The following is a 15,196-nucleotide window of genomic DNA, read 5'->3' as shown; positions in this document are numbered from 1 at the left end:
TAATAGGAGATAATCCAGAATACTATAAATTGGGACCAGACTGTGCAGGAAATTTAACACATGGCTAAAGAGTTGATAAATAATTTGGTGGATAATAGAAAATCACTGGAGAGTTTTGGACAAGGAAGTGGCATGAAATAAACTATTCATCAGAAAGATTGATGTCTCAATGTTTTCATGTCTGGTCATTTAGAGGTCATATAGAATATTTATAGTTGAGATAAAAATTAACAGAGGTAAACAGAAAATAGAATTGCAGTGAGACTAGATAGAAATTTCCTTCCAATGTAGCATCATGTGTGTTGTAAAACATTGTAGAATGAAGAATCAGTATACTTTAAAATAGATCAAGATTATCCGTACTGTATCTAAAAGAAAAAGAATTTAAAAAACATTTAAAAGAAAATTCAATAAAGTCTACATATATGCAGCTAAGGAGAAAATTAATGGAAGGTAATATGAAGTAATAAACGCAGAATGTAGCAGAGTTAAAAAAATATGCAAGTAAGTAGAAATCAACAGAAAGTAATGTGACACACTCTACAGTGAGTCTAATAGACTCACAGTTAAGATGAGAGATCAGGAGCAAAGTTCTGCTTCCTGTTGTCTCAGCTGTTTTAGGCATCTCTATCCCAGGTTCTTTATGTGTAAAATAATGAAAATAATAGTTCCAATTTTAAAGGGTTATTATCATGAGATTAAATGAGTTGCAATATTTAAAATGTTTAGAAAAAATTTGGCAAATATTGAACATGAAATAACAGTAGATATTATTTTATGACAAGTTTAGAAGTAGAAAATAAATAAAATAGCAGACCAGTCATATTTGAAATGTGAAGTTTGAAATGTTTTTAGACCTATAGAAAAACAGATTCAAATTAAAGTGCATGACAAATTTTGACTAGTAAATAAAAATAAATTCAAAGCTATCAAAAATAATACATATTTTCTCCAAATAAATAATAGTAGCACCAATGGAAAAATTCTAATAGCTGACAAAATAAATTACTTCACTGTATATAAGCAATAAGGAAAAAAAGGGTAAATCTAGAGTTAAAAAATTAGGATGTATGAAACAGTAGTAAGCTAAGTTATCAGTAAAATATTTTGTTAAATAAATCATTGACTGATAGGAATAAATGAATTTAGTTTATTCCAAAATTATTTGATGGCTTTTTGGGTGACACAGTGGTTGAGAGTCTGCCTGCCGATGCAGGGAACACGGGTTCGTGCCCCGGTCCGGGTAGATCCCACATGCCATGGAGCGGCTGGGCCCATGAGCCATGGCCACTGAGCCTGCGTGTCCGGAGCCTGTGCTCCACAACGGGAGACGCCACAACAGTGAGAGGCCTGCGTACCGCAAAAAAAAAAAAAAAAAAAATTATTTGAATATCCTTCTGGATTATACTAACAAGGAAGTTAAGAGAAGAATCATTTCTGTTTTCAATTTTATGAAAATTGTATATAGATAAATATGTATTAAAAATGAGTCATTATTTTTCTAAACAAGTAGAAGGAAATGAGAATAAAATAAGTATTAGCAATAGAATCAAAGGAAAGAAAGGAGAAAACAAAGCCCACTGAAGCAAATTAAAAAGCACTAAGTAAGATGATAGAACTAAGTAACCACAGTAAATGTATATAGAGTAAATTTATACACAAAAATGCAGAGATTAGTTTGTGTGCATGTGTGTTTAATCAAATTATATCCTGCATTAGAGCAGCACAGAAAATAAAGGGATGGAAAACTTCCTGGTGGAAATATTAATCAAAGAAAAGGTAGTCTACACTGCAGTGTTAATATCAGACAAAACATAATTTTAGGGTAAAAACACTATGAGAAACAAAGTGAGATGTTAAATATTAAAAAGCACAGTAATCCATCAACGAAAAATAACAAGCATGAATGTGAATATTCATTAAAAGATATTCTTTAAAGACACAATATAACAACTTAGTGATTTTAAAGTAAATATTGACAAATCCATCACTACACTTGGAGATTTTAACAAACTTGTATCAGAAACTGATGCATCAAGCAAATATTTTAAGCATTAATAAAATATTTACAAAATTTGACCACTTAGTAGGTCACAAAACAAGTCTCAAAAAGTTCCAAGGATCAATATTATAAACACCACATCTCTGACCACAATAAAATTACATTTGAATCTTCTGAGCACAGTAAAATTACATTTGAAATCAATAATCAAATGATAATCCAAAGAAACCATATGTCTGGAAATTGTAAAATATTTAGATCTGGGCAACACAGAATGTATTGTATACTAAAACTCATAAGGTGAAGCTAAAATGATATAAGAAAATTGGAAATTTAGTTTGTTATCCCCTCCAAAAAAAAAGCCTAAAATAAATATGGTCAACTCCAAAGTCTAAGAAAAATACAATAAATTTGACACATGGAAAGGTGAAAGAATAAGTAATAAAGCTCACATCAGAAATTAAATAAAATAGAAAACAGAGGTAAATAGAGATTATGAATAAAACCAAATTTGGTTCTTAGAAGAACCATAAAATAGATTAATTTCTAGCAAAATTGATTTTATGAAATAGAGAGAAGGCACAAATAATGCTATTGGGAATATAGGAAGAAACATAACCACAAACATACAGTATCATAGAAAAAAATGGATTTAAATTATGCTAAAAATGAAAACAAGAATGAACTAGAAATTTTGGATGAGACATGAATTTGAGAATTGACAGAGAATAATTAGAAAGCCAGTATAAATCATTGATCATTAAAGATAGTATATTAGCAATCAAACATCAATAGTTCAACTTTCGACAACAGTAAATTTTAAATTGCCTTGAAAAAAAGTTTTGTCAAATTCCAAGGAATAAGAAGTGTTTCAAAAGAAAGAGAAAATAGGAAAATCAATCCATTTAAGGAAGTGGCCATAAACTTGAAACTCAACTGGACAAAAATATTAAAATTATAAACCAATCACTCATATGTATATAGGCCTAAAATCCTAGATTAGATTTATAGGAAATAAAGCCATAAATTTAAAAAGAGTAGTAGTGTTAATACTGAATCTTGACCAATGGGGTTTACCTCAGAAATGAAAGAATATTTAAACTTCATAAATGTATTCATGCAATTTACCTTAAAGAAACAGAACATAGAATTTATCTAAATAAAAATGTTTAATAATAACTAATTAATGAGGGAAAAATAACTGTTAAAAAACCAGGAATAAAAGGAGTTTATTCTAACCACAAAACCAGACTATGTCATATTTAATAGAAAACTCTAGTAACATTCCTTTTAAGATCTGGAACAAGAGAAAGATGTCAGATATTAATTTATGAAAGGGAAGACATAATATCAAAGATATGTTAAATTTTACAAAACTAATCTATAAATTCCCTGTAGTTCTAATAGAAATCCACTAAACGATTTTTTGTGGGACATAAAAAATGGATCCTGAAAATCATATACAATATAAAGTGTGAAGAATAGCCATGAAGAATATGTAAAACATGCAAAAGGGAGGATTGTCATTACTTGATATAAATATTTTTATAAAGCTATAATAATAAAGACAATGTCACATTTATATAGAGTTAGAGAAACAATAAATGAGGCAAAATCGAGTCAAGAAACAGAGCCAAATATATATGGAACTTTATATGGACAATCAAAAATCTTTGAGGGAAAGATGGTTGGGCAATTTTTTTCATATTTAAAAATAATGAAATTATTCCCCTCAAAACAGAAACAAAAATAACTTCAAATACATTAAAGTATTAAATGTGAGAAAGAAACATTAAACACATGAGAAGAAATCTAGAATATCTCTGTGCCATGAATGTATGGAAGAATTTCTTCTTCAATACAAAAATATAAAGACTAATAAAATGAGTAAAATAAGGTAAAAAAGTAAATAAATGGGAAGAGTAGTAAACTTGACTACATTTCAAAAGAACAAAATTTCACAAAAATAAGAGGTGAGCAATGGAACGGGAGAAATATTTGGATCCCGTCAAATAAATAGAATATCATTGCTCAAAATAAATTTTTAAACTTCTGCATATTGGTAAGAAAAAGGTTCATTTAAAATATAGCTTCAGGCTTCCCTGGTGGCGCAGTGGGTTGAGAGTCCGCCTGCCGATGCAGGGGACATGGGTTCGTGCCCCGGTCCGGGAAGATCCCATATGCTGCGGAGCGGCTGGACCCGTGAGCCATGGCCACTGAGCCTGCACGTCCGGAGCCTGTGCTCCGCAATGGGAGAGGCCACAACAGTGAGAGGCCCGCATACCACAAAAAAATATATAAAATAAAAAAATAAAATAAAATAAAATAAAATATAGCTTCAAAATATGAACAGGCAATTCACAGAAACAGAAAATTTAATGGTCAATAAACAGAACATCAATCACATTGCTAATTAGGAATAAGCAAAGTAAAATAATAATGAAGAACCATTTCATATCTATCAAATTGACAAATATTTTATAATATGATGACAGTGTTTGTGAAGGTTCAGAATAATTGGAAATATTTTCAAAGCAACAAAACAAAAGATATTTCAGCCTACCAAAAATAGATAGTATGTGGCCCACATTTAACTCCTATAAACTCTGTGATCAATTAGATACCACCACAGATCCCAGGGGTCAGAACCCAGGTTTTCATTGTATCCCTTTGTCTTCTTGTCTCTGCCAAATAAGGGCCACCATATGGTCCCTCCTCTTTAGGGTGCATCTCCCACCATTATATCTGGCCTCTACGAGACAGCCCCCAAAAGTTATTAAAGTATACTGGTGCTTCCTTCCCCAATTCCTTTTTTTTTTTTTTTTTTCAAACTCTGGTAAGGAAGTGTTCTCTGGTTCCTCCTGGCAGAACATGGTTTGGGGTAGATGAAAATGTTCACATAATAACTCCACTCCAAGTTCATATATCCCAAAGTCTTCAGACTGTTTCCTCTATATCTAGATATGAAATCTTCTGTAAAGAGCCAGAGAGCAAATATGTTGGGCTTTGCAGGCCAGTACAGTGACTGTCTTGCATTCTTTTTTATTTATTTTAAAACTCTCTAAACGTGTAAAAATTATTCTTATCTTGATGGCTGAAAAAAAAAAAGAAAAGAAAAAGAAAAGAAAAAACTGGAAACTGGGCTTCCCTGGTGGCGCAGTGGTTGAGAGTCCGCCTGCCGATGCAGAGGACACGGGTTTGTGCCCTGGTCCGGGAAGATCCCACATGCCACGGGGCGGCTAGGCCCGTGAGCCAAGGCCGCTGAGCTTGTGTGTCCGGAGCCTGTGCTCCACAACGTGAGAGGCCACAACAGTGAGAGTCCCACGTACCGCAAAAAAAAAAAAAAAAATGGAAACTGGCTGAGGGCTGAATTTGGCACAGGGGCCACAGTTTACTGACCCTGCTCTGCAGTAGAGCAAGAGAATTCTAGCATTTCAGCCTCAAGTTGTGTAATCTAGGAATTTGTCCATTTCATCTCATTTAACTAATTTGTTTGTGTACAATTGTTCATTGTATTGTCTCATAATCCTTTTATTTCTGTAAGGTCAGTACTAATGTTCCTGCATTCATTTCTTATTTAAGTTAGTTTACATTGTTTCTATTTTTCATTGTCAGTCTAGTTAAAATTTTGTCAATTTTATTGCTTGAAGAACCAAACTTTACTTTGGTGATTTTTCTCTATTGCTTTTCTATTCTCTAGTTTATTTATCTCCAATCTAATCTTTTTTCTTCTTCTTCTTCTTAACCAAAGGAAAAGACAATCCAAAGACTAGAAAATGTTTGCAAAACACATATCCAATGTAAGCTTTCCAACTAGAATATACAAAGAATGCTACTCTTCAATAAAAAAATCACAATGAGCAAAATTGTTAGCAGAAACTTAACAAAAAATATGTACAATTGGTAAATAACACATGAAAAGATGATCAGTCTCATTGTCATTAGGGAAATGGAAATGCAAACCATTTAGATGCCACTGTACATCCACTAGCATGGCTAACATTAAAAAGTCTGATCATAAAAGTGATGCAGCCAGAAATCTCATGAACTGATAGTTGGAATATGAAATGGCACAAACACTTGGGGAGAAAATTTAGCAGTTTCTTAAAACTTTAAACCTACCCAATGGTCTGACCCAGGCTCTGTATTCACTGGAAAAGTGAAAACATATGTCTACACAAAGACTTGTACATAAACGTTCACTGTGGCTTCATTTACAATAGCCAAAAACTGAAACCAACTAAATGTCCATCAACAGGTGAATGGAAAACAAATTGTCATGTATCTGTACACTGAAATAACACTCAGCAATAAAATGGAATTAACTATTGATATGTGAGAGAGCACAGATGAATTTCACAGTAATTATGTTGAGATAAAGAATGAGGACAAAATAAAAAAGAATACTGCCTGATTCAATTTATATAAAATTCTAGAAAATGCAAATTATTCTACAGTCACAGATCAATGGTTGTCTTAGGTAGGGGGACAGGGAAGGGGATGCACAAAGGAAACAGAGGGCACAAAGAAATTTTTGAGGTTGATGAATATGTTATTATGGTGATTGTGGTGGTGGTTTTACATGTATATACATATGTCAAAATTTATCAGCTAATGCTTTATATATGTGCATTTTAATGCGTATCAGTTATACTTCAGAAAACTATAATTAAAAAAGAAACTCTGTATTCACATTGTCAATTAATTATTAGCTTTAAATGCTATATTTGTAGGGAGCCTGATAAGGTTTGGACCAAAGAAGAAAAATATGTTTTTTGAAGTCCTGTGAAGACAGAAGTCATCAGGTGAAGTGGAATTACAGCTGAAAAATCAGAAAATATTGAAAATGGAAATAAACGATCTTGTAAGAGGAAGGTATGGATAATAGAAGATAGTTGTTGAAAAATATTGGTGAAAGAATAAAGAGGGAACAAAGGGCATGCAGATTTCACCTGTTTGTTCATTAGGGAATTGACTGAACTCCTTACTTTCCTCACCTGAAAATAGAATAATACCTACACTATACTTTCTGTTAAAATTAGTTAACATGACTATTTAACATCTCTGTTACATTATAATCAGGAAAAGCACATGTTATCACCATCTAACATGAATGTGCCCTTTATATAAAAACATATATTTATTATTTTATGTATTTGTTTACTTGCTTATACAGGTCAACCATTATGAATATTTACCTTGTTTAGGGTTATATTTATAAATTAAATTAACTTCCATGATAAAACAGTTTATTTTTGTGAGAGACTATGTGTTTCAAGGCTGCAAAAAAGTGAATTTTAAATAGTTTCACTAATTCTTGTCCTATTTGTTAACCTTAAAAGTAGTTTCCTTCAATGAAGTGCTAAGAACCTAAAATCACATTTTATCAGTTAGACAGTCACTAGATTATTAAACACATTGCTATCAGAACTATTTTATAATATATTCAACTACTGCTTCCACTATCTGAGCTTTGCCCCAACATTCATATCCCTCTGATTCTCCTAACCAGTGTATTCCTTATTATGAAGCAAAACATACAGTCAGCGTGGTTGCATAAATATTCAATAAACAAATAAGGTCAGTGACATCTTGCACTAAAATAAAATACTGGCATATATGAAATAAGGTGGCAATTACACCTTAATAACAGAAACAAACACTTTACACATTTACACAAGACAATACAATTCATTCATTCATTCATCAAATATATTTCAGTCACTGTACTAGACACTTGAGATAAATCAGAGGGGTGGGGGGAAGAACAACCTGACTTGAAGTTTATATTTTAATAGACTGAGGCTAACTAGACGAGATAGATAGATGAGAGATAGGTAGATATAGAGATACAGTATTCTAGAATATTGTAAATTCTGTAGGAAAAAAAAAAATTGAACAAGAAAAAGGGAACCAAGGGGGCAAGCAATGAGTTGGAGGTTGAAATTTTGAATAGGATGGTAAGGTAAGCCCCAATGAGAAAATGACAAGTGAGTAAAATCTTGAGGTGAGGGATTTAGTCTTATGGATATTCAGATAGAGTGCAATGTTTCTAAGGCTCCTGCAGCCTTCACTCAGAGCAAAGAGACCAGATGGCTGGAGAGGAGGGTGTTGGGGAGAATAGTAGGTGGAAAAGTCAGAGAGGTTCAGGGCAAGACTGGGTAGAACTTTGTGTGCCATTGGCTTTTTACTCAGTGAAATAGGAGCTGTTAATTATTTTGAAAAAGGAGGATGTGGACTAATTTCCATTTTAAGAAAATGATTCTGGCTGCACTAGAGTAAATAGAATTCAAGCATAGAGGAATGGAAGCAGGAAATCAAGATGTTATTGTAATAATCCAAATGAGAGTGGAGAAGTCTGAGACCATAGTGAATGCAATGAGAAGTCGGATTCTGAATACGTTTTGGATATAGAGATGGTTAGGATATGGGAAAAGACTGGAATTAAGGATAAATCCACAGGTTATAGCCCAAGAGACTACAGCAGGATAGAGATGTTATTAATGAGATGTGGATGACTTTGGACAGATCAGGTTTTTGTGGGCAAACATCAAGAAAGCTAACACATGGAAACTTCCATTCTATCAAGTCAGTGTTAAATGCCTTGCACAGGACCAATTGACAGGTATATAAGAGTGAACAAAACATAGTTCCAGCCCCCTTGAGAATTAACAGCCAAGTGGGCCAATTAATAAACAGATTGGGCACTCTCCATGTAAAAAGAAATTGTCTATGAGGGGCTAATGCCTATCTTCTCTAACATCACCAAATCTTGGAATATGAAAGCATAAAGGGTAAAAATGTGAGTTAAGTTTCAAACAAACTAGATCTCTTGACCCGATCGGCAGCATACTTATGAAACTAATGGAATTCATTACTAATATTACACAATAAAAAAGTATAACATGAAGTTAACATACTAAATTTCCCCAAGTGCTTTATAGCCTTTATTTTATATATTCAAGTATTACTGCAAACTAACAATATCATTTCCCGAGGTAGGCTGCACACTGAGCTGACATTGACCTCATCTTTGCGATTCGGCAGGAGGGACTCCACTCTCACAACATCACGGTGGCATATTGGCGACAGGTTAGACTCAGCTACCTCGGGTGTTCCCAGATCTGTGCAAAAGCAGTGAGAGATGCACTGAAGACAGAATTCAAAGCAAATGCCGAGAAGACTTCTGGCAGCAACATAACAGTTGTAAAAGTCAAAAAGGAATAATCTGCCCTGATTTAGCTTGAATACTACATTTTCAGAGTGAAGATGTGTGGGCACATGTTATGGCAGATTGAAAACGATCTCACTTCATGGGGGAAAAAAATACCTGTCTTTTTCATAGATTGACATTGCCAATAATTTGAAGTAAGTCTCAAAAAATATATCATTTCCCATATGTTTAAATAAATGTATGATACAAGAAAACATAATAAATGAAATTAAGACTTTGAGAAAATATTCCTCTCTTTGATGTTGATCAAGCTTTGCAGCCATATCTGTTTTCTGAAAACCTTAGACTGAATGAACTATGGGTTTGACAACAACTACTATTTTCTAAAACGTAACATTTTTCTATATTATGGAAGAAATCCAAGATTATAATACATATTTTGGAATGTAAGAAAAACACAAAAGAACTCCAAAACGGGAAAAATCATGTTTAATCTCTTCTTTCAGAGTTAACCTCTGCTAATATTTTGGTGTTTGTCCTAAGGTAACATGTGTAAAAATGCATATTTTCAAGTAAATATAAGCACACATACACACTTATGTTAACAATTATCAATTTCCCTCAGAGATGATTTGGAATAAAAGAAAGATGTATGTTATATACACTACTATGTATAAAATAGATAACTAATGAGAACCTACTGTATAGCACAGGGAACTCTACTCAATGCTCTGTGGTGACCTAAATGGAAAGGAAATCTAAGAAAGAGTGTATATATGTATACGTATAACTGATTCACTTTGCTACATAGAAGAAACTAACACAACATTGTAAAGCAACCATACTCCAATAAAAATCAATTAAAAAAAAGAAAGATATATGTGTTAGATCACATACTGATTTAAAAAGGTGATTGTTAAGGTGAAAAGAAAATAGACAAATGTTATTTTCAAAAACACATTTTAAGGAAGAGTATATCTCTAAAATTTAAAAAATATATAATAGTCAAAATAATATTCAATCAAGTGATATTCACTAGATGAATATTTTATTTTCTTACAAAATTTATGCATCAAGTGAAAGAAAATTCAGTGCTCTCTCTATATATCTTATTAGCATTGACTTTTTAGATAAGATCTTAAAATGTATACTTTACTTTGATAATGTCATTTCTCCTAATTAAAATGCTATGGTTAATGTGTGTGTGTGTGTGCACATATGTGTATCCACTTGTTAAGTACTTCTTTCAGTCACTGGTATAATGCTAAGTGAAGAATGACGCAAAATGATATTCATAATGGCAAACATTATACAGAGCTTATGTGCCTAGCTCTCTTCTATATGCTTTCCTATTTATCAACTAATGTGAACCTCACAGCACATCAGTGAGCCAAATACGATTGCTACCACCACTTTACTAATGAGGAGAAATGAGTCACAAAGAGACGGAGTGTTTTAGCATAACTTACCCTATAGTCACACAGATAGGAAGTAGCACTAGTTTTCACACCCTGGCTATTGGGCTTTAGAATTTGTGTCCTTAACAGCTATACTCTGCTGCTTCATATAGTTTCAGCCCATCAATTTCTGTTTTATTACATGAATAGGTATTTTTTAATTATATTGGATAAGTATATATATAATTGCAAATAATCACCATTACTCTCAACTTAGCCTAATTTTTAGTCTAAATGTTTTCTGGGAACATTTTTTCAGGCAACTTATATTTACCAATTTCATTTTACAATTATTCATCAAATTCACATTTCTATTTTTTTCATAACGTCCCAGAAGCTTTTCTCAGATTTTAGCACCTCCTGTTATTTTCCAGTATTATCTAACCATGTTTTTCCCCCTCAGGCTTGTAAAATAAGTTATTTGTAATTCAGCTTTTCTAGTAGTAATTAACAAATAACTGTATTAGCTGATCTGGTTCTATTGTGTTTCTTAAAAGACTGCTATGTGCTTAACACTATACTTGATATTGAAATAAATCAAAGTCATGTATCTTTCCCTGGAAAAATTTACAGTTTAGTTGAAAAATAGATAGTTTACCTTCACAAACAAAAACTGTCTGTCTATACCAGTGTTTCTCAGCTTCTTTTCATGAAACACATAGTGATTTCACCAGGCTGGACATTCCAATGAGTGGACGATACACAATTCCTAATTCACTCTCTAAAACTTTCATATTCTTTAAGTTTATATATATGTGTGTGTGTGTGTGTGTGTGTGTGTGTGTATATATATATACATAAATGTATAAAATAAAGTTCTCCACATATTAGTGAATGAGAGCATTATGAGTACAAAAATAAATTTGAATATCCCCAAATAACTTTTTTCTTCTTAAAGTATATCATTTTTAAGCTTTTCTGATTTTTGTTATTAGTAAGAAGTTACTTGCAACTATTGACATCTTGGTTTAGAATAATATTTTTAATCTCATATAGTCTTTGAGGACCCATATAGTGGTGAAAGTCTTTATTGAGAAGATGGGTTTTGAAGGATGTGTATCATGGTTATTCAACTTTTAAATGACATTATATTTTTATGTTACTATGGACTTTTACTTAAATGAATCATTCTCCTTGAATTCTGTTGTTTGCCTCAGGAACATTAAAACAACTTGTATTCAGTTTCACCAAGATCCTATACTGAATTTGTTATATAGTTCTGTATTCAAGATTGTACTATGTTGAATTGAATTAGTGTTTTCAATGTTTTTATCAACATAGCCTAGAAACAGCTTTAACTCTTCTGATGAGGACAAATACCTCACTGAAAAATATACCGGTGTTTATTTTTGCCACATACAAATAGCCAAATATATCTCCCGCTCTCTGTTCCCTGTATCTTATCATCTCCAAAGAGTCTTACTCTCTATTGACAGGCAATTATTAACACCAGAAAACAATTTTAAGATAGTTTTCACTAAGAAGCACTCAACTATTTTTTAATAATCTCAACAGTTAAAAAATTTGTGTATCCTAATTAGCACAATGCTAAATAACACATTTATTTCTTATTATAGAGCAAGCATTTGAAAATTACAATGTCCACAAAACCACCTTTTCTAATAAAATAAAATAGTTTACTGTAATATTTTAATATTTCAGCAAATAGTAAGAACATCTAAAGATTTTTTGTCTATACCAAATTTTTCTTTAAGCATACTTAGCAGTTTATGTCCAAAGGCAAACCTAAAAATCCAACCAGATAAGGTCTACAGGCTCTTCTTTCTGCACTGATTTAAAATCTGATTATGAAATATTTTATTGGCAGTTACATAAGTGACTAAGGCAGTGTTTCTCAGCTATTTTGTGCTAATGGAACATTTTCTAATTGTAGAATTTTCAGTGGATTTCTTGAAGGAATTAAAATATTTAAAGACTACTACAGAAGGCAACACTGATTATCATGCAGTACAATCACCACAATCACTGTACAGTAACTGGTGCTGTGTTGTACAGAGCACTTCCCCAGGATGGACTTCAGCTCATGTCCTTGTTTGAACTATCCCTGACCTGCCTGCTCTTTTATGTCCTCAGCGCAGCCATTGAATTTTGGTCTTTCTTCCTACAGGGGTTCCATGTTACATAACCCTCTTACTTCTCATCCCCAATCAGTTATACCCTTCCGATGGCTGACTTATACCCATAGTATCTTTTTACTTTCAGTTGTAGTATAAGTGCATTTTAAACGTTGATCAATTTTGACAACATATTCATTAAATATTGTGGCTTTTGAACTAAGATATAACCTAAGGAATACACTGCTTTCTTAAACAGAGCTTTGTGGACAGTTACAGTTCACTCTATAAACATATCCAAAGTCTAAATGTAATTGGAATCATAGATTCCATAGTCACTCATAGATCTATTTTCTGATACCCTAATCAACTTTATTTTTTACCCAGTTTAAGTTTTTCAGTGTTGAAACCTAATGACCAGATGACAGATTATTTCATGGCTAATACTTCCATAAATTTGTAAATTTGTGGTATAAAGATTTGGGTTCTAATTTACTAGAAAATAAGCCTTTGATCTTGGTGCTATGCTGGGCAGGGCTCCAGCCTTAAAATTTATGTAAGCCTCTATAAATGATTTGAGGATAATAAAACACCGTTTCAAATTTTCATGGGAGTCATAGGAAACCAACAAGAACAAAAGGTTTCTGTAATTCTTAATCATCCCCCTTATAAGATTATATCCAAAATCAATATTGTCTTTTCATTATTAATGCAGAATATATATTTTAAAAATAATGAAGTAGTGCAGTTTTATTCCTCAGTAGTCCCAGTCTCTTTACTTCATGTTTTTATTGGCAGCGGGTAACGTAATAATTTCAATTATATCTGGGGCAGTTAGAAATTATACCACAATTTTAGGGTAATGTTTTTTAATTCACCTCAATAAATAGTTTTTAAGTGTCTCTCACATAAAATCTAGGTATAAAATATTACATAGAATAAAATGGTGAAAAAAAAAACTCTCTTCTCTAGGACCTAACAGTATTATGTGGGCTTTAGGCCTAAATGATAAAGCAAGGTTCGAATGCATGCTATTTATATTTATAGCTATATTTCACATGATTGATTTAAAAATAAACTTCTTATATGTCAGTCATGATTATATGAGGATAATATCAATTGCGATTGTATCAGCAATGACTTATGAAGGTAAATCTCTCATATTACCAGAAGATAATATTAAGTCTTCCTGAGAGGAGCAGGGATACCTTCCTGAAGGTGGAATAATTTATGGTAGACATGGAAAAAGGATTTCCAATTATAGAAGCAAGAACAAAAGGAGTAGAAGTGGGAAACTATAGGGCATCTTATAAAATAAGTAGTTCACTTTCACTAGAGATGATAATACATGCAATGCAGAAAAAGAAACTTTATCATTATGTTAAAGAAGTATTATTCCCATTCTTGAATTTAAATTTGGAAACAAAAATTGGTATTTAATTCCACAAACAATGGAAATCTGATTACGTTTAAAAAAGAGCATGGTAGTGTTACAGTTGTGGTTAGAAACATAATTAGCCCAGTAATAATAAATATGCATTTCTAGAGTAAGGAGTTATAGCTGTCCAGATCTGCCAAGAGATTATTTTAATGATCCAGAAGAGAATTAATGAAGGTTTGAACTAGTCTGGTATCAGTAAGATTGGAAAGAAAGGAATGGCTTTTTGTACAAATGGAAGAGATAGTATCTAAAGACAAGTAACTAAATGCTGTGAAGATTTAAAGATAACCCTGAGGCACTTGTAATTTGTAGCTGAGAGAATTCTGCTAATATTATAGAACTGAGGAAGTCGGGACCAAGAGCAGGTTGTGGGAAGAAGATGGGATGAATTTATTTAAAGGGCTGACAAGGTATCCAGGTAGAGTTAACGGACAAAACTTTTGGAAATGCAGATCTGAAGCTCTAGAGAGAGATGGCTAGCAGTTAGATTCACAGTTAGATTCAGGAGTCATCTCAACAATGGTCCTGTTTAATCTATACCAACCTACTTACTTCCAAGCCTTGATTCAGTATTTCATACAAATTTTTCAGTCAAACATTTATTACAGAGTTGTCCACACATTTTCCTCGTAGGATTTTTTTTTTTTTTTTGAGGTATGTGGGCCTCCCGCCTCCGTGGCCCCTCCCGCCGCGGAGCACAGGCTCCGGACGCGCAGGCTCAGCGGCCACGGCCCACAGGCCCAGCCTCTCCGTGGCACGTGGGATCCTCCCGGACCGGGGCACGAACCCGGCCCCCCCCCCGCATCGGCAGGCAGACTCCCAACCACTGCGCCACCAGGGAAGCCCTCCTCGTAGGATTTTTAACTGCTATTTAAAATGGAAATTACATAATCTCTCTTAGTTCTGTGAATATTGTAATAGCTTTGTTTGTGATCTTAAAATAGAGAAAATACGACCCCTTTCTTGAGTCACTGGGAGTTTGGGGAATTATGTGATTCTTAGGAACATGTTCTGTGCTCCTGTCCTCAGCCCCTAGCAGAGGTAGTT

The 15,196-nt window shown here is 33.0% G+C and overlaps 1 protein-coding gene across 1 annotated transcript; it reads left to right on the top strand.

Annotated features, from left to right (window-relative positions):
- Nucleotides 1-8,026: 8,026 nt before the first annotated feature.
- Nucleotides 8,027-9,317, top strand: LOC309805276 (ATP synthase subunit epsilon, mitochondrial-like; the record flags this gene model as incomplete). The annotated part of the gene is made up of 2 exons (XM_082623208.1): nucleotides 8,027-8,125; nucleotides 9,050-9,317. The coding sequence occupies 2 exons, from the start codon at nucleotides 8,027-8,029 to the stop codon at nucleotides 9,227-9,229; spliced, it is 279 nt and encodes a 92-aa protein (XP_082479334.1). The 3' UTR covers nucleotides 9,230-9,317.
- Nucleotides 9,318-15,196: the final 5,879 nt, after the last annotated feature.

The sequence above is a fragment of the Mesoplodon mirus genome (genome assembly GCF_964341445.2).
Source record: "Mesoplodon mirus genome assembly, chromosome: 5".
NCBI classification, from domain to species: domain Eukaryota; kingdom Metazoa; phylum Chordata; class Mammalia; order Artiodactyla; family Ziphiidae; genus Mesoplodon; species Mesoplodon mirus.
Note: the sequence above shows the minus strand (reverse complement) of the source record. Positions and strands in the feature narration are given on the sequence as shown.